At 32.9% G+C, this 22012-nt stretch overlaps 1 protein-coding gene across 1 annotated transcript; it reads right to left on the bottom strand.

Annotated features, from left to right (window-relative positions):
• Positions 1 to 783: 783 nt before the first annotated feature.
• LOC100369489 (cilia- and flagella-associated protein 418-like) lies at positions 784 to 21784 on the bottom strand. The gene is made up of 4 exons (XM_002738996.4): positions 21572 to 21784; positions 8386 to 8586; positions 7650 to 7798; positions 784 to 5546 (listed from the first exon to the last, which is right to left on the bottom strand). The coding sequence occupies exons 1-4, from the start codon at positions 21688 to 21690 to the stop codon at positions 5440 to 5442; spliced, it is 576 nt and encodes a 191-aa protein (XP_002739042.1). The 5' UTR covers positions 21691 to 21784; the 3' UTR covers positions 784 to 5439.
• Positions 21785 to 22012: the final 228 nt, after the last annotated feature.

Below are 22012 nucleotides of genomic sequence, written 5' to 3'. Positions count from 1 at the left end.
CAAACAAATTGATTAAACTAAATTAAATTAAATAATAATCAGATTCTTGGACATTCAGTGGGATCACTAAAATATCAAAACTAAAGGGAACAAAGTTTGGACACTCTTTTTTGTTTCTATGGTAACAACTGATACTGAACAAAAAAAAAAAGTTTGATTTGTCTGAAATTGATTGGATAACATACTGGTCACATATATACAAATTATATGCAAATTAATCATGGTACCTATGTAATTCATTTTGTCCTATCCAATTATACCAACATATAAATAGAATCACCCATGACTTCTAAAGAAACAACCCAAAAGTTGCTGTATTTGAAACGCACGTCTAATGACCCAAATTCATTTTAAAGCTAAGTAAATAGTTTACCTACAATACAATTTCCAGATGCAACTCAAATGTAAAAACAAACTGTAAGCCATTTATATTGTTGTCATTTACTAATTTGTATGCGCTACAACAAACTTGATGTCATGTGACTACATTCGTAAAAATAAAAAGCCAATTAAATTTACTGGACATCAACTTAAACAATTAAAGTTGTAAATCAGTAAATCCTATTAGTTCCACCAAAGTAAACAATCCTAGCTTAAAAAAAAAAAAAAAAAACTGTAGATCAAATTTTTTAAAGTGTATATCAATCAGCAAGGACTTAGAAAATAAGGGTATCATCAAACTTTGATACACGAGTGCGGTGGTGATCTCATGATCTCGTAAATTCAGTGTGTCATGCATGTCAATCAAACATATTTCAACCAATGGCCTCACAGTACGCAGTGGACGATTGGAAAAAGTTTTATTGTGTTAAAAGAGACAAGTGACATTATTTCTGTTTTCAAAAATACAAAACGCATGTAATGTATCCTTTCCTGATAAGCAATGACACTTCTTAGCAAAAAAAACAACAATCAAAACTGTATTTAATTTTGTGATCATTTCAACGTTTTTTTACAACTTTTCTTCAAATCACAAGGGGGTCTTCATCACATACTCTTATCTTATTAATCAACAATATTGGTATATATTTCCACATTACAAACTGCTGTAGAGAATACTAAGCCATGTTGAGATTCAGACATATGTCAGATACAATCACTCAACAAATAAACATCTTTATACCAGTTGTTCAAAAATCTGAGACTACAATGTTTGATTTTTCTTGAAATCTATTAAAATTGCGATCTATTCTGAGGAAATGGCAGTGGGTGGATAGGATCATGAACGTATTAGCTACAAACACACGTGATACGTGCTGAATTAGAATAGACAGCAAATTATGTAATTATACAGGAATCACCAGGGATTGGTAGAAAGAGTCACACTAAAGTTTACATCATTGTATTTTTCGAAATTCTCAAATACTGTAAAAGGGTTAATTATTCACTGGGTTTTAATTTTGCTTATTTCACTGACTGGAAAATGCGCTCTATTAAAACCCAGTGAATATTTAAAATTTACCATAGAACATATTATCTGAAGGATATTTAAAACCCACTAAATATACCTGAAATGGTAAATAAGCAAAACTTAAACCCAGTGAAAACTAGTCATTTTACAGTAACGAGTCAAATAAACCTGGAACAAATAAAACAGAAACTAAGAATGCAAAAAAATGGAACATATTATTTTGATTTTATATGATCTAAATATTTTCTACAAAAAGGATAAAATTAAATATAAAATACAACAACTGTGTCAGAGCAAACAAATAATAAAGAATTCCAACTACCGTATTCGCTCCATTAGAAGTGCATATACACCCAAATCACATCTGTTGTACACGATTCATTAAAATGTGACTTATTTTGGCCATAGAAACACCTCTATAATTTACATTTGCGCTAATAATAGAACAAATACGCTACATTTTTGTAGTTGAGTATAATGAAAACCATAAGTTACAAACATAAAACTATAAAGTTACAATATTACAGTATTTTACTTAATTCATTGAATGTTTTTCACAATGTTTTTCTCTTTTTTTTTTTCAATTCATGTACTACTGAGTGAAAATTAAAATGGTACTAATAACACATGATATATCATGATAATTTCATGCAAATATAGCTGGAAAATGAATTCTAGGTGATTTACAAATAAATTTTCTAACTGTCTAGGTGATGTGTGCATCGGGATACAATGAACATCCTAGAATAGTATGTGTTTACACAGTACCACAAATCATCAAAAAAATTGACAAAAAACACTGCTGTTAAATGACAAGACTGTTCCAAGTTCAAGCAAACTTTCAAATGGATGGAAAAGGGGATTTGTAAAGTACATTGTATGTGGTACATGTGTGTACTACTTTTAAATCTGTAAATGACGTCAAAATCAGCCGTGAAACAACAAATGTTGAACTTATAAATACATAACATTATTTTTTCACCTAAAGAGTTGCGTAGTAAAAAGTGGCGTTATTCATATTATACTAGGATTTGCATATTATACTGTGTCACATTTAATTCAATTGCATCTAGAAGATCACAGGTAACAAAGTTATCACAAGCAGCCTGTCGGCTGAGATAGCTCCGCTGTTAGCAATGCACATTTCAATTAAAGAACTGAAGATATCATTAGAAAATGAACAATATGTTTAGTATCAAGGCAACGGGACATTCTGTTTTCAACAAGAATTCAAAAATATCACTTTTCACTAAAAATTACAAAAATAATCATCAAAATTAGATAATTGAAGATATCATCAGGAAATGAACAAATCTAAGAGAGGTCTACCCAAGGTAGACATATACACCAAGTATCAAAGCATTCAGGCTTGTAGTTTTCAAGAAGAAGTTGAAAATGTAAAACATTGACACAGACGACGACTCATATGATAAGCTTCGCTCGACAAAGTCGACAGCGGAGCTAACAAGAAAACTGTACACTGTACACTGCCTGGGTGCATACTTTCTAGTATCCTTGTGATAATTATATTATTTTAAGTGTACATCAAGAAGTGATAAATAAGAAACATCTCAAAATGACAGCAAATACAAGACACCTGTGTCTCAGTGTCTTTGTATTCAGTAACAGGTTTTTTATTTCGCCATACGCTATATTGTTCGAATATGACATAAATAACGTGGAATACATTCAATGTTGGCGACATATTTTACCCCAAATAAATGCAAATTCAAAACATTTACAAATACAAATATCATGACTGAATGAATATACAGGTTTTTATAGTACGGGTACGTCAAAATCTATTATTTTCAGTTCCTCAAATGAATAATAATGTCATTTCATTTCAATCACCAAAACCACTGAATACAAATAAGTCATCTCTGGTCAACTCAACCACATGAAATAAATTGTGGATATCATTTTTGAATGCAGATTTAAATGGCGGTGGTCGTCGCGCTGCGCATGTGCGACATTTGTGCTGATTGATTTTCCCATAATCCAATGCGCTCTTCTGATAGAAATCATAAGTATGCGGTTTGACCTGGACGCGACATGCACTAATAACCGTCGATGACTCCTTTGATACCTTCCAATCACCTAAAAAATACCTAATTAAAACTTGGTAATGTCTCAGTTTGTACTCGGTGATCTGCGCAATAGTTAAAGTCGCCATCTTTGTTTATATGAGACCCGTAAGTCTCGCGCATGCGTGGCGCGACGACTACTGCCCTTTGATGGTATTTGTTGCATACAAAGGATGATGGGAAATGCCAAATGGTTAACTATTACTAGGTTTTAACAACATATTTAACAACATTTTTAACATTTTTATGTATTTTTGTATTACTTTTTTATTTATTTTGGAACAAAGGAGATAATAAAATGCTTTCGTGTTTCAAATAGAGGTCATTCTCTAAAATGAGCCTGTGTAACAAAATCTGGGGTTAATACAATCCCTGAATGTACAATTGTTGGCATATCTATTTTCTAAAAAATCAACATTTTAAAACATCTCAAAACAATCAAGTCTCCCCGTACTACAATGACAAATTCATAATATTACTGCAACATATAGACTATAATTATTATTTTAACGTCAAGCCCTGACAAACAATTAAATGTGTTCGGATTTTGTATAAATACCTATCTGCTGTAACATGCAATATAGGATCTAAATTGAATTAATGTTGTCATATCACAATTTCTTTAAAGCGAGAGGGTTGACACCTGCGCATGCGCGGGAATTGAGTCCTAATCGACAATAACAACACACGTTAAAAACGCAAAGGCTCATGGATAGATGCTTGTTTGTAAATAGTGACACGCTATGGTCATCTGACGCATGCGCAGGTGATGACTCCCCAGCTTTAATATCACAATGGAAATATACACATCAGTTTTAGTAATAGGATTTGATCGTTTGCAGGAGTGTATTCTTAAAAATAAGATACTGAAAATTGGCAACTGGTAGAAGGTTGATAATCCAATGAATTATTCATGAGCAATTGGTTGCTAGTACGTCTGACACTTCCAAATAGAGACTTGTTTAGTTCACGCAGTGTCAACACAGCAATAAATTGTTAATTTATACATAAAGTGACCTTTGAACTTTGTTAATGGGAAAACTTGCCTTTTTTTAACAGAATAAATGCAACGACAAAAATTAAAAGCTTTAAACACAAACAGCATTAGTTCAACAAGACAAAAGTGAAAACATAGATACCTTGATTGACAAGTTAATTAAAATTTTAATTATTTAACTGGATCTTTACCAATTTAACAAATACTCTAAGTACATTAATTATTCAATTGGTTTTTAATCTCGTACAAACACAATATGACTCATTATTTTATTATTAGTTACCCTTGACCTCCAAAGGTCATCTTTTACAACAAAAAAAGAATTCCTCATGGCATTTTTTTTAATTCTGGGAAATAATGCCCGAAAATCAACAAGAAATTGGAAGAAAAAAAGGATAAAAACGAGCTAAATGCTGTACCAAAATGTTGGTAGGTAAAATTACAGTGTTCATAGTTATAAATATTAAGTGAATGAAACACATCAATGACACTGAGTTTTTCGGGCTAATCTGCACTGGCTCGGAAGGTTGTAAATGATTAGCTAGTTTGAATTTGCATAACAATACTGACAATGAACGTGCATTCAACGCCACAAGTTTTTTTGTTTTTTTAGCCAATCAGAATTCATCTTCCGAGCCAGTGCAGATCAGCCGAGTTTTTCCTATTCATTTGAGCTATCGGTGGAGACTCTCAGTAGATGATGTGTTAAGACTAATAAATAAATGATGTTGCAGTGTATGGAAGATTTGGTTGGTTTTAATAATTGTATGGCAAGAAAATTACTGTTAACACTGACTGAATGATCCAAACTCAGTATTGGTGTTGATGGCAGCTATAGCCTTCCACGCAGTCACGTTGTTACATGGGTGTCTCTTTGTAATTATATAATTCTATGCAATTCTCCACTAGCCGAACGACATGACACAAATGTTACAAATGGACGGTTATTCCGTGTGTTTACCACACACCCATTTCAAATCAGTCTCTTTTTGTAAATCCACGAACTCTCGAACAGAACGCCATTTGCACTGACATGCATACGCACGATAGCCTGAAATGAAAAGAAGTGTACAATCGGTAATTTTCATAAAAGCAACAAATTGGTCAGGGTTATCACCAAGCTATGATAGTGGATACACTTAAAATCACATGACCGTGATGCAAATCATTCATGGTAATGATGTTGTTTTTTTGTAAAACATCAATAACTGATCAATTTCATACTAAACATGGTGATAGGCAAGATATATGTCATCAAGTCTCTGTGTACTCAAACAGTACACTGAGAAAAAAAATCCTGCGATGGCACCCTTTTATGTTGCGCGATGTGAGACTTTCAAACTGGATAAGAACAATTATTCACATGGTGCAATGAAAATAGTGATGACAAAAAAATGTATTTATCGCTAATAAGGATAATATTTCTGCTAATTTCAAAAAGCAGTGGAGATCGTAACAGCAAATATGCATTCGTTGACCTGCTTATACATTATAGCGTAAAATCATAATTTTTGTTCTTTTGACATTAAAAGATGGTCATGTGATAAAAAGGTTATAACTTGATATCACTTTTTGTAGAGCCGGTTGATACTCGTATTGTCTTGAGCTGTATTATACACTTACTTTCAAATTCATGGATAATACTAACCCATTATATCACTGGTGTCCATCACCTCTATAAACGAGTGACAACTTCATATTATTTTTATTAATATATTTATAACACATCAAACTAAGGCAGATAAAAGCTGAATTGTCAAATGTCAACTGCCATTGTATACATGTCATGCATTATGTGCACTTTAATTTCCTGTTGTGAAAAAAATGTTGCATTGTCTTCCTGAGTGGGGGGCTAATTCTGCTATTGTTAACATCAGTAAGATGCATCATGGGAGTACCACAATGCACATACGCATCACTTAATTAAAACGACGATCACTACTGATAGACATATCATTTTATCTTTTCTTCCAAATCATTCCCAAAATGCATTTTATCTCTAGATATTACTAAATTTTCAGAGCGTGAATAACCTTTTCACCACCAGTTCCCTCTTTTCATCACAAATTCACATTCCCATTTATAGTCAGCACTTCCCTTCAGGAGATTGGGACAAAAAAAGCCAATTTTTTTGAGTAAAAACTGAAAATTGACTCGAACTTTGTTTGTTGGCTCCAAAATTAGGGTTCATTTTTAGAATTATTGAAGAATTTAAAAAAAAAAAAAAGTGCTGGAAAATTTAGGCCAAGAAAGTCTGGTGGTGAAAAAGTTAAACAACTTGCCCAATTGTTTTAGTATGATTTACTGCCATTTACACCTTTTGACCTATGACCTTTCAAAGCCTTACTGTGGGTATATTGGTAAACAAATTTCATAGAAAGTAAAATTACTTTGACCATGTCATCTGGTAATAGTAACACCACATCTTTGGATTTTCAATAATTAGATAAATGAAAAATAATATACAGAAACTGAAACATGTATTTTTTTAAACCAGAATTCTATAAACACAAACTATTAAATTAAATTTAGCATTTTACTTTGACCATAATCACCAACTTTTCTACTTGCTAGGAAATAGAAAAAAAATATATTGTAACACAGCAGTCTTGACAATGATTTTACTGGAAATAGAACTGACATGGCCATAATACGTTGTTTTGCAAGAGATAGATCAAATGTTGATAACGTGCACAGACGATAAATTTAACACCAACTGTTTTACTTGATTGTTTGGTGTATCCCATGGTAGTTTACTGCCTTGCAAAAATCCTTGATATTAATTATTCCAACAGTTATGGATATGCGACTATAATAATGTTATTTACAGTTTATATCAAACTCAGTAAACAATATCACATCCTGTCAGTTTGCTAACAAAAATTAAAATTATGATGAAAAATAAATTTGAGAATCAGAAGAATAGTCTGACCTAGACATTTCATGTCACAATTGGCATTTGATTATTAGTCACAACAAACAGCGGTAAATCATTGGTTTTCCTTCGGAAAATACATAAATCAAACTCTTAATCACCAATAATCACACTGACAAAAACTTAATGATAAATACCATCTGCATCTTTTTAAATAGACTTTTACAAATTTAAAAAAACAAAAGGCATTCTAGGTATACCACTAGAGGGCGCACTCACCTTTCTTTTTATTCAACTTGGCACTAAGTTTTTTAAAATCAGGTACATTATTCCTTAGGAAAAGATAATCACAGCTTGGATGCCATTCAAAATTATCATACATTACAACTTTAAAATCACAGTCAGTGCAGCGTAGTTTATCACAGCTCCTGAAAAAGGGGAAACGAAATACTTTGTAACATTTCCATGCTTATATCCTGACAGCCATATCCGAGGTCAACATTCTGTGTCTCAATAAAAGTCAACCGAATTGAGAGCATAAAAACTGTTACTTGTCAAAGGAAGTTTTAATTGTGTAAATTAATTGTATTTGCTCTATTAGTAGTGAATGTGTCTTTTTAAATATGTAAATACATTGTATCTCTGGCCACAATTAGTCACATTTTAATGAACAAGAATAAAATATATGCAATTTTGTATGAAAGTAAGAAAGCAAACTGACTTTCTGAGATGAAAAGTTATAGATATTTTGACCAAAAACTCATAAAAGTTTCACCCTCTAAATTAAGTGGATCTTATAGGATAAACTGTACCACCTAAGCCAGCAATTAAGCTACATCTTTTATGCCTAAAAACCAAATCAAATAGTTTAGCAGTTATCGATGTCTATGGAAGGCAGAGAGAAGGACAGACTAATAGCTCATCAAAAACATATGTGCCTCGTAATATGTAGATTTTCTGAAGAATTGGACCATGCAGGTACATGGATTGAAAGGACCATTTCAGAGACACTTACCTCTGTGACATTGTGGTGCCTAGTCCTTGTGGTATTTTGCTGCCTCCAATATACACAGGAAAACATTTCATTTGTTGATTTGAATTGAGAGATGTTGATCTTTCTCGTTTTATTTCTATTTTTTCTAATGGTTCTGGTACGTCGCATATATCATCTATCATAGCATCGAGGTCTTCATCGAAGCCAGATGATTTCTTCGTTCTGAAAAATGAATTATTATGTTCAAACTTATGTCACTTTTCACAAGTTAGACAATGGGAAATTATTAGAGATTAAAAAAAATACGCTCCGGTATTTGGTAGCCAGATATAAGAGGGCAAATCAGCGGAAAATTAGCATATCTGGTGACAGATAACGGAGCATACATGTAAGAATATGAATCTCTGCATTTATGAAATAGACAACAAGCCACAATCATGTGATCTTGATTCAATTACATTTACCCCCGGTATTTTAATTATCGTAAATTATCTTCATTGTTAAAAATCAATGACGACGCAACTAATTTTAATTAGTAATTTTATTTTCCCTCAAAGACGCAATATTCCCCCTCAATCTGTCACATGGTGAATTAAAATCGTCATTTGCACTCTTTTCCGAGTGGGGTGCCCCTACACCTAAAAAATCATGATTTTGTGAGTTGAGGACACGGCCAGTTTATTCAGTTTCAGGGCAGGATCACAGGTCTTCCAGTGCTAGATACATGTATAAGACCTTGCTGCATGTTATAATGTTTATTTGGTCCAAAATTAAAAAGGAAACAATAGGAAAAAGTGATGAAATGTTGCACAAAAATTTTTGTGGGAAAAACTATGCTGTTCATAAGGTTAAAATTGGATATTCCAAATCCAAGTAGATATGGTAGCACTTGATTTCTTCAGCACATCTTTGTTGAAACTCATATACAAATTCACAGATTAAGATAACAATAGGACACCGTAAACATCATAGACAATAGTATATCCCATGATTCAATGGGGGACTTTCTAGTTTTGATAGTGCCCTCCATTCATGTACGATAAAAAGAATTACCCATAAATGCATTCAAATCTCCGTGTAGTTGACTCTCATACAACATGGTTCTAAAAACTCTACCCTACCTTAAAATTAATTGCCTACCCTAAAATTTTATTTGGCCAAACATGATAACATTTCAATAGGACTTGAATGAAACTGATTGTATTATCCAGAATTTTTGCCAAATTGGGAACACTTTACTGTAAACATAATTGATCAAAAACAAATCTGACAGCACATTTTTTTTTTTTAAAGACAAGCATTAGAATATCAGGGAACATTTATGGAAACCACATTATTGTATGTTTAGTAAATGAATAAATTAAACAGAAAACAATTAAACATACATAAATTTGATTAGAAGTGCTAATAAAACAAGCATCCAATCAGATTTGTTCTAACATTTGGCGATATAATACAAAATGGCCGAATATCAAATTACCAAAAAGGGTGCACTTAAATACGGGTACACGCTCTTCTCTAGGTATATATACATTGAGGTGATAGTCAGATGGAAAGACTTTGGGTAATAAATATGGGCACTAGTTGGATGCCTAATTTACATATAAATTAGGCGATTCTTTTGTGAATATTATAATATTTTTGTGGAATTATACAAAAAAATGAATACAATGATTATAACAATTTGTCATGTTTTATTTCTGCGTTCTGAATTGCACGTACCCCTTACAATCAACAAGTAGGAACAGGTCACCTAGGTCATGCGTAGTATTGTTAGTTGCAGAGAGTGTTACATACACTATAGTTGTAAAAAGTCCCAATAAACAATTGTACATCGACAGAGGTTATGTGGTAGATTAACCTCATTTTAAAACCCAATTTAACATTGGGATTGAAGTGGAAGCACAGGTGTTTTTCGCGTGAAAACAAGTTCTATTGCGCATGTATTAGCATACGGCAAATTACACTGCTGACTGTCTGTATCCACGTCAATTTTTTATTCTTTCAAAATCTTGTTCTAGATTCATTATTTCATTATCACAAGTTTAAAAGGAATTAAGAAATTTTGTTTTTATTTTACTTTACATGTGACCTTGTACAGCAATAATAAATCCATTCACAAAAATAGAAGAAAAAAATCAGAAGATTTTCATGAAATTGTACCTTAATTTGTTTGTGCATGCATATCAGTAACAACTGGGATAGGTAGTTTAAATGTAAAGTCCTTGGAATATTCTTGGAAGAAATACAATCAGTAATCATTACTATAGACGTCCAATAATGGAACAAGTCTTGCACTTATACTTAATTGTCATTAGACAAAACAGAGCATGTACTCGACTGAAATGCGGCATAAATTTCTCATTGGTTCATCAATACCACATATATGAGCAATGTTTGAGGTCAATGAACTCTGCCACTTAATCCAACAAAAACAACAAACAGATGTAACATTCTTGTCATTCAGCATTTGGACAGATTATCTACAAGTACTACCCTCCATTCATTAGGTTGAAAGATTTCAGAAAGATTTTTCATCTGGAAAAATTACACATTGGACCAATTCAAAGAAATTCAATGTTTCTAGGACCCAAAATTGATATACATAATTAACTAAATATTACTAAATTTTAATTGTTTTGCTATGTGTGAAGCAAATTTTTTTATTTGCAGTACATATATTAATTGTTTGGGAGGGACACAGTGGTCTCGCACGACACGAGAAATTTAACTGCCTCGTGGTTTTTATTTTGTACTTTTTTGGTGTGAACATTAAACAAATACTATTCTCGGGGTCAGAGCTATATTACAGAACGTTCTATATTACTTGGATGAACACCACCTAACAATATACACTGTTCTATGTACTACACACGAGTTGCTGTGGAACGCCGGTCAAGAAAACAACAGAACACAAACTCAACAAAATTTATATATGTTGCACATGTAGTAATCTCGATTTAATGTTCAGGGGAGTCTCAACAACTAACCGAAAGTAAAGTTTTCTGAGAGATTTCAGCTTTTCTTTTTACCGTGATGGTTTCCAGGCGATGAGAGTGCCCAAATGTCTTGCCCACAAAAATATGTGGTATATCTCTCAAGAGCGAGCTGGTTTTGCACTCAACCTTATGCAGGTTTTTTCAAACTACTATTTTTGTGTACTTCTTTTCTGGGCCTGGTTGCTATGGTAACAATAACAGAATTCTATTTATAGTCATAACCGAGGTGTAATAAAACTAATTTGCCACATTAATAATACTAAATGGAAATTATTGTTATCCTATTAGCAGTGCTTTGCTGTCCGTACAATATTCTATTATGATTGGACACTACTGGACTCCTATCAACGCCATCATTTGATACATACTTGCATATTCCCCATTAAGTGAAACGGTGATTGAGTACGTATAAGTAATTGAGACTCCAAAACAAATATTCTTACATTTTTTTTAGCATATATCATTAACGATAAATCAAATTTGTTTAAAACAGTGCACGACAGCGAACTAACATTATATTGTTTGCTCCACTAATGTCTTATAAACTACTCACTGAAATCTATTTTCAGTTCGTAGTTCAGTGCTCGACATTAGTAGTATAACCTAATGCATGCTGAATTGCAATTAACTCTTATCCCATGATTACCATTTTCAAAAACTAGAAGCTAAATTTGGCTTGACCATAAAAAAAAGGACACTTAGTTTTACATAAACCAGTTTGACCTCGAACAAAGGCTCGTCAGTTTTAATGAAATTGAGCAATATGACATTTATTTATATATATCGGTATTTACACTTTTTGCATGGCTCTATTAGTACCCAATGGACCACCAAATATTACTATATGGGACTATATACGTGTACCAGCTTTTAAAACAGGTAGCCAAGTAGACTTACAAAAGTATTTTTATTACTTAAACCGTTTGAACAGCATAATCAACTTCAGGCACCATCCACGAAATAGTTCCGTTTATAATCTGCTCCTTTCCACATGAAATTTTGCAAAAAATTTCAATTTTTTTTATCAAAATTTAGAAATAATGTCACATTTTGTTTTGGGTTCAAAATTATGATTATTAAAGTTAAATATCAGCTTAATATTTTATTGAGTTCAGCTATGCTAACAAATTATGATGACACAAAGTGTTTTTACTTCAGTGTGAAACGGAAGAATGTCCAGAGCAATGACGTAAAGCAGATGCTGACAATACTGTATGTAAACCATTATCCTATCACAGTTTAAAGACAAAAATTTGAAAAAAAAAATTTTTTTTTAATTTACTGAAATTGTTAGTTTTTATATTAATAATCTCTTCAAGTATTGTACTGTAAATGCAGACACCCTTTGAGTGCCATCATTTTTCTCAGCAAAGTTTTGGAGCAACATTTTCCCATTTTTTTAAAACATATTTTGATAATTTTGAACCAAATAAACATAATTTCCTATTAGCTACAGGTTGTGATAACAATTTTAGAAAAATTATGAAAAAAATTATGTGGGGTGAAAATGTTTGAATTGTGACAGAAGTTGAGTTTGGCACTGAAATGGTTAAGCAAGGTACAATGCCATGACAGTTGTTAGCCTTTGCATAAATCAACTTGTCACTAAGATTTCAGAAATCACTCATGCCACATGTGTTAAAAAGGCAAATTTATTGAAAACGTGACTGAAAATACATAATTTATGTACAATGTTTTGTTTTTTTGCCAAGTGTAGGTTGCCTTCATATACGAAACACTCAAGCATCAATTTTTCTGACAAAAGGTTTTTTTTTCTCCACAGAGCTCCCTGGCTTGATTTTGTGAGCTGTATAAGACACATGTAAACAAATGATGTGACAGTGTGATGGCCATAAAACTGAATTATGTTTTGACAAGGCATCAAGGGAATTAATACACATATATTAATCTTTATCACTGCAACAACTCAGCCCATCATCTGCATTAATTCAAGTTCAAGTTTATCAATTATACATTTAATGGGGGTGTTTATAAGTGGTGATCAATGTATCAACGACAAAGTGGACAGAAGTCAGGGATAGAAATAGAATTTTTTCCCTGCATGCATAGTGTGCATGTTGAATTTGAAATTTACCTGCACAAACTTGTTGTGAAATGCACTACTTTTAAAGCTTAAATAAAATTTACGGGTTCACGATTGATGCGATCACGAAAAAATTATTTGTTTTTTTTAGTTGTTTCACAATGTTGGTTGAAGTTAATTTAGGCTTAGTGAATATAATGAGAAAATGTTGTTTATACATGCACAGCGTGCACATTATATTTTGAGTTTACTTGCACTAGCTAATAATCTATGTGCATAGTGCAGTGTGCACCAGGGTATTTCGATCCCTGGAAGTCAAAGTCATCACTGCTTATCTTTTGCAATTTTCTGATTTACGCGAAAAATCTGTTTTGCAATACTACCAGTATAGAGTTTGGTGTCATGGCAACTGTAATTCTACTACATCTGATTACAAAATTTGCTACTGGGAAAATAATGGTTATGAGAGGAAATGGTACATTTTTTATTTCAAAATCTGTGTTTATATGATCTTCGCGGTGAAATACAGAGTAAATCTAACTGAAACCTCTAAATAAAAACAGTTTTATTGAAGTGTATTAATTGTAGTCATAATAAAAAATCAAAATCAAAATCAATTTTTAAGGAACAAACAAATTAACCACAAAATATTTTAATTTAGAGAGTGTTGCAATTGCCGCTGATAAGAATATTTCATTATTTATGAGCATAGACACGTTCATCGAATCCATCAATGTATCTATTATTAGACTGATGAAATGCACTGCTTATCAATACCCACGTTGATGTTTTGGAAATCTATGGATATTTTATGCATTACTTTATTTATATATAGGTTTCTCTCCTTTTCTATCCTAATGGATTAAAAGTAATAAATAACATGAATTGTAACATTAAATTTGCATTCTGAGATGATTTCTAAAGCTATAGTGTTTTTCTCAGGTAAATTACAAAGCATGGCGGCTAATAAACCAATAGTTAGCAAAATGGAGGTCCATACGTAAAGCCCTACAGTCGTCGCTTTGCGCTGAGGTCAATAATTCCGCTAAGGGTTAGAAAAACTGACTATTTATTGAATATATTTTGATAACGCTTCTACGTCCGATGTAGAAAAGTGTGATTATTCAAATATCTTGAATGCATCAAATTTGGTGACACAGTTTGAATGAGTGCAGATACGTTTTGGAGCAAATAAAGATATTGTAGGCTGCAATAATTTAGAACAAGATTAAATCCAAGCAAATCATTATTTCTTAACAGAACGTACATGCCCTAATGAAGCTATAGAAATGGTCTCAGAATGCATCTTTAATGCCTAATAAGTAGTTGTGGGGGATTACACAGAACAAGAAATGAGTGCAGCCATAGACCGTAGAAAGATCTTTCGAAAGGTTTACGGTAGAGCAAAGAATACAGATAATCATTACATCTAATTGCATTCGAGTGATTGACCAATCAGATTTGAATCTGCTTTCCCATATTTGGAAAAAACAAATTAAAAACTCATGTCATGTCAGGTATGTACAGTGGCTCAAACTGCACAACATACAATCAATACAATCAAACACGACGTAATGTGACTGTCACAGTCATGGCAAACTAGTACGATTGCCACGACTGCCAACTAAAAGTGCAGACCAGTAGCATGACGCAGGACCAGAAACAACAATTCAATGAGATTTATTCGTCTTACTCTAAAATTACTTACTCTAAAATTCCACTATCATACCATAGTGCACTATCATGACGTAACATACCCAAAGCAACTCAATGCTCGGAATCTACAATGATACAAATAAACCTATTAGGTATGTCACGTTGTCACATACATGGCTCAGACAACCCTCTATCTACGACATTGCGATGTAGAGGATGGTGTGCAGCTGAAACTAATAAGAGAAACCTGAATGTATGCTAAATATCTTTCCTTTTGCTTCCCTGTAGATTTGCCCTGTGACCTCCAAAACCCAAATAAGTTTATTCATCCCAATGTCGATTTGTCTGATATATTAGCTTGATACTTGTCCAATATGTGCAAACTGTATCTAATCGTGGTCACACACTCATCATGCAATATGACAGAGTGCCCCAAAATTGTTCGTTGTGTCACACTTTATGTTAATTAATCAATCAATCGTGAAAAAAATCAAGTTATTCATATTTCATAATTATACATGTAGTATAATTAATTAATGTGCCATAAAATGATAAAAGTTGTTTGAATACAGTAAATATTGTTGTAAGGACATGTTGCGCTCTCCGATTGCATTGTACCGGGGATATATGCATCAAGCTTTATTGCCTTGTTACCAATATATATTAGGAAGTCACACATGTAGACGACATTAATCTTTCTAGTTTGTAAAAACAATATCACGACAGGCCTAGCACACATAGGTACATAGAAATTGACAACTCCTTTCACCAACATAGAAATCGACATCACCCTGCACAAGATCGTAATTTGAAGGCAGAACAAAGGCAATTGGATGAATGTGAATTAGGACGAATTGACTGTGACACCACTTGAAGCATTACATGTATAAACAGCATCATATACAACTTCTGGAATTAAAATACAGAAATTCTGGCTAATATTTCTAAACATAGATGGTTTGCAACCACAGACCACATTTCAACCAAGTCTACATAGCAATCTGACTGGGGAAGTTTCTAAATTGTCGCAATATTCTTCTTTCTTAAGCCATAAAGAGGTTTGTAATTTGCATATTATAATTACCATATATATTATTGTCACATATTGTCATAAAAATTATGGTTTTATGGTGAATTTTGTTAAAATTCTGACAAAAACCCTAAAAAAACAAACCTTTGATGCAGTCATGTTTAACTGATATACTGGATAGTTTTTGTATTCTCATGAAAAAATGAAATTAATTCTGCAGAGTTGGAGATCTCTTCAAAGAGTTCATAGAGACATAGAAATTGTATTTGTAATTTTAAATCTTTAACGGGGAGCTATACATATATATATTAATAAAAAAAAAATACTTAGTATATAGAAATGAGCAACTAGTGCATTGTGGGTAACACAACTAAAACAACAGGAGCAATTTCTTCAATGCTCCCATGGCTTGATACCCTTCAGTACTTTCTTCACAATTTCGATCAGTTCAGGGCATTTTTAGAAATTTTGTTCTGGAAATTGGTGTCTTCAAAATACGGTCGTCCTCATGTATGGAGCCCAAAATTAATACAGATTGGATTGGGATTGAACACACAAAGTATCCATTCATGTTAAATTACTACTGGCAATGTCAACAACACAGATTGGAATTTTTTTTTTAATCTATTAAGGTAGCAAGATTAATAATTGGCAAAATGAAATTACTTGACATGTTAATATAAGCCATTAAAGTATCATTTACAGAGCACTTAATTTCACGCTGAAGTTCAAAGCCTCATTCCCAGCATGAACATTTGGATTTTTTAGAGGATGTATTCACTGTACATGGATCGTTTACTTCTCTGTGATGCATACATATTTTCATTCCGATTTCAGCAGAACCGTGTATTTTTAATGCTGAATACCATTTCATTATTTTCCACATTAATTCCTGATTCCTGAATTACCGTCAGACGCAATGTAATTCTATTTGTACAAGTATAACCTACCTAGCAATGGGTGAGGGTAGGACAAAACTATAAAAACTCAAAAGAACACCATATAATATTGAAAAAGTCATAGGCAAATTTGCAACAGCTTTTTTTTAAATATAGCGGATTGAGTGTGGCTGGGTACAAACAAGGGTAGCTAGGAGAACTATTAAAGACAGTAGAGAAACATGGATTTCCAGCTGAAAAAAGATGATTTTTCAGAGAAAATGGACCAAAACAGAGATGGTACGTGTGTGGCACACAAACCTGAGCCTATTGTATAGATGCTCAGATATAACCTTGTGAAGTTTTCACAGTAGAGGCCCAAAGTAAAATTCTGAAACTTTTTATTCAAATAAACCATCTGAAATGAGAACACAAAATTTCTCGGTGCCAAGTTTACACAGGGAGAAGGAACACTGATATAGTGTGTGTATTTTTCTCTGTTCTATACAATTCTATAAATACAGTTAGAATAAATATCAACATTAAGGCTGTTTCAGCTGAATTCCTATTTTGCACTACCCATAAAGCTACTGTTACTGCACATATATGCAATGCCTTATGGGAGAGGACCTTCCACTGTACATACAGTAATTGAAAACTATTATCACACTGAAAACTGAATAAATTATATGTCCTTTTTTAAAAATATTTTAACAATATTATTAGAATTTATATCATATATACATATTTTACATTATATTTTTGTGCCAGACATTTCTGGACATTGAAGTAACTGCTGTTCTCCTGACTTTTTTCGTTTTCGTTATATTATCACTAAAGGTATAAACTAGCAGCCTGTCGGCTGATATAGCTCCGCTGTTTGTGATGCATGCTCTGAAAGCAATGACTAAGAAGCAATTTAAACTTAATGCTAGTTGCTTTAATATCGCAAGACACCAACTTTCTTGATTTTGTTGCAGAGAATATTTCACTAAAAGTAGAGAATTGAAGATATCTTTACGAAATGAACAAATCTAATAGAGGTCTCCCCAAGCTCCATGTGTATCAAAGAATTTGGACTACTATTATGTTTTTGATGAAAAATGATGAAAATATTTGCTAAAAATAGAGAATTAAAGATGTTGACAGAAAGTGAACAAATCATACAGAGGTCCACCCAAGGTACCTACAAATAAAGCAATCAGGTTAGAGGTTTTCAAGAACAAGTTGAAATTTTTTTACTAAACATGACAAAAATATTCACTAAAATTAGAGATTTGAAGATATCGTCATGAAATTACCAAATCTGACAGAGGTCCACCTGATAAACCTACATATACAATATCAAAGCAATTGGACAAGCAATTTTCAAGGAGAAGTTAAAAATATAATTTTTTCACCAAAAAAAAAATATTCATCAAAATTAGAGAATTGAAGATGTCGTCACAAAATCAACAAATCTGACAGAGGTCCACCTGATGTACCTGCATATACAATATCAAAGCAATCAGACTAGCAGTTTTCAAGGAGAAGTCCGCTCGACTTCGTCGACAGCAGAGCTAAAAAAATTAAAGACACTAATTACACACAAAATTTCACTGACAATTTGGTTGAGAAAATATGGAGTTATGAACTTGTTGAAAATTAGATATGTTCATCATGGTTGCAAGGAAGCAAAATAACTCTCAACCAAGATAAACCAATGCAATTTTTTGGAAAGGCTATTTTTTTTTTTTTGCGTGGTAGTTAATTATATGGCTATTTGCTAGGAGTCAACAACATGCTTTCGTTCCCTGCCATACATTACTCAGTATGTGTTAGTGTATATATTGGAATAACACACTGATCTCAATACTGTACTGCACTTCAGAACTACTGATGAAAACAAGGAATGCAATTACTTAATTGTTCACTGGAAACCTAAAATTAGAAAGTTCTCAAATTATGAATTGACGTTTTGATTCACCTCTGCAATTATACGGAATGGATAGACAAATGTGGGCAGACAGGGATGAAGTAAAGTTCCAAATGTGCTGCAATTCATGGTTTGCAGGTTGTCGAATTTTATACCTTCACAAAAAAAGTGATGCACTGTGATACTTTAAGTAAGGAGTGATGAGATAAACAGAGGATATCTCATGAGTGACCTCACAATATTAGATTTATTAAATGAGTTTACTGTAGTAATTTTCCTTCATTTAAATTACAACACTCTGTTATTGTAGGGTCAGGAATTTGATATCATGTTTATCCCATGTATCGATTTCCCAGCTTTTAGAGGACTAAAATCTATTGCAGTGATTGTAATTTTCTAGCACATATTCGCGACATAGTAGTTGATTTTAAGATGTCTTAAATATATGGAGCTTTATATCATGTATTTCAGCTGACATCTTAGACTGACGGCAGTCCTCGGGCCTAATGTAATTTTGTATCCTAGACATTCAAACAGTAAAGGCGTTTGATGGGATGATGGGAAATGCGCATTTCACGCGAGGGACTTTTAACAGCACTCCATACTTCCTGTTCCGACGTTTACAATTTATTCACACCTATTACGTTTATACACAATATTTAATAATAATAACAGATTAATATAAGGTACGACGACAGTCTACTGTCATCTGAAACTATCAGAAATATTAAAATTACTTAAAGCGAGAGAGTCGTAACCTGCGCATACATCAGATGGCCATAGCGTGTCATTGTTTACAAACAAGCGCATACCCATGAGCCTTTGCGTTTTTAGCGTGTGTTGTTATCGTCGCTTGGGACTCAATTCCATGCGCAGGTGACGACCCTCTCGCTTTAAAGTAGTGCTGGTGAACATAATGTAGTACTGTGGAATACTTTATTTTCGCTGGAATTAATTTTCACTGAAAAGGCTTTTTGGGCGTTTTGCTTGGAATTTATTTTCACTGATTTTTCATGAGTATAATGTGAAATATAGGGAAAAAATTATATTCGCTGGATTTTATTTTCACGGAATCATCCCTTCAGCGAAAATAGCGAATATAAATTCCAAGCGAAAATAAAGTATTCTACAGTATTATATAAAACCACTATTATCTTGAGTTATTGTCGTATTTTGTGATAATGATTATTACACAGTATGCACATACAAAATATTAGTACACTGCTTCATTACCATAATAATGAATAAAAGTCAATACCATATTTTGTCTATTAGAAGCACATCTTCAACAGAATTGCACATCAGTCAAATAGTATTAGTTATTATTAAATTCAAACATTACATTTTTTGATAAACATGCCTCTGTCATTTACATAAGTGTACACGCTTATAATTGAACAAATACGGTAGTATAGACAACACAAAGAAATTATTGACATAGTAAAGAAATATCACTAATCATTTATAATAATACAGAAATACAGAAAATTTACAGTTATCAACATGGCTATTAAAGGTGATTAAAGGTGACCTGAAAAATTACATTTCTGCATATTGAATCTCCACAATGAAAACTGTTTATAAGAAAATATATCATGTATAAATTTATGTTTTTTATTAAACATTTCAGATAAAAATCATAATATTCTTCACTTCATTGAGAATGTAACCGCTGAAGCCACTTTGCTGTACTATTATTAGTCAGTGGTGTGTTGTCTTGTGTTGTGTTGTTGATTGATAAATATTGTCAGATTATTAAAGTTTCATTTCAGGGATCGCATTAGCATTTTGGTGTAGCAAATCTTGGCGAGGAGATTCACAGAAATTGACAATATATTCTGTGTATCTCTATTACAAATGAGACCCCTTCTTGTCCCAAAACAGAGATCCTCAGTCTAATATTAAGGGTCTGACAAGCAGATTAAGGGGTTAACACAATCTCTGTTCCATATTATCATCTCATGCTAGCGCATTACCAGTAATCTATAATCTTGTCTCTCAACACAAGATAAAACACAGTCCCTCGAAATGAATCAAATAACAGTTCAACAAAAACAAAGACTCCACACTAGGGGAAACAGCCCCCTCATTCTTCTAGCACAGGGACTGCACATACTGTTTTTTTCATATTAAATAGACTATAAATGGAAAGGTATGTACACATTAGTTTGTATTAGGTCAACATTCATATCACTAAACCCTGCCAAATGAAAAGAAAATAATCACAATACGAACGGCACGACTAATAATACAATTGTTTGCTGACCACTTCCATTGTCGCAGAGTGACAAATGAAAAAAAACACCTCAATACAACAATTGACATGTTAAAATCTGAATAATTACGTCGAAATGTGCGCAGTTTTCGTAAGAATGATTGGTTATTGAGGAGAGTAAATTCATAATTGACCCTAGTAACTGTTACTACAATACCGATGCATTAAAAACAAACCGCACATATCAACATCGACCGTGTATTGTGTCGTACGGTCCTTTGAATGATGGGCGGTTAGTAAACGTTGACCTGCTCATTCAGCTTATAAACACCGACCACTAGCCTGAATTAGCAGATCCCTTACAAATACGAATTACTATTTTCATTTTAGGCAATGAGGCGTGCTGTAGTTCAGGAACGCTCGGCCAATAACACGTAATGCACACTATTGGTTTCATACATAGCACTTACCCGCTCCGTTTTCTCGTATTCGAGGTCGTATTTCTCGTATCCTTGTTACTTTTTCGAGGCGAATTCGCACAAAACTTCGTTTCAACTTCGTCCAATAAGTCATCGATGTCGTCATCCATTATCTTAAGTGACTAATTTAAACGTAGTCCAGCAGAACTTACACACAAAATAGTTGTTTCATAATCAGTCTGTATGAACGTAGTGTGTAATAATACTGACCTTTGACATTCACATCTTCAGCCGAAAGAGGGCGCACTGGAATATTATTATTTTAGTTTGACCGTGTCGTCGACAGGCCGAGGCCTGACCCAAGTAAGCAAGCGCATTCGTGACATACCCAGAAAATAAAACAAAAATAACCAAAAAATTGTTCTGAAGATTTTATTTTCTCGTTACAACGAGATTTTCTTATTATAACGGGGTTTTCCCTTGCTATAGCGA

This window comes from Saccoglossus kowalevskii, chromosome 6, assembly GCF_978046115.1.
Source record: "Saccoglossus kowalevskii chromosome 6, keSacKowa6.1, whole genome shotgun sequence".
Taxonomy (NCBI): Eukaryota; Metazoa; Hemichordata; class Enteropneusta; family Harrimaniidae; genus Saccoglossus; species Saccoglossus kowalevskii.
The sequence above is the reverse complement of the archived record's forward strand: the minus strand, read 5'-3'. Positions and strand labels throughout refer to the sequence as shown.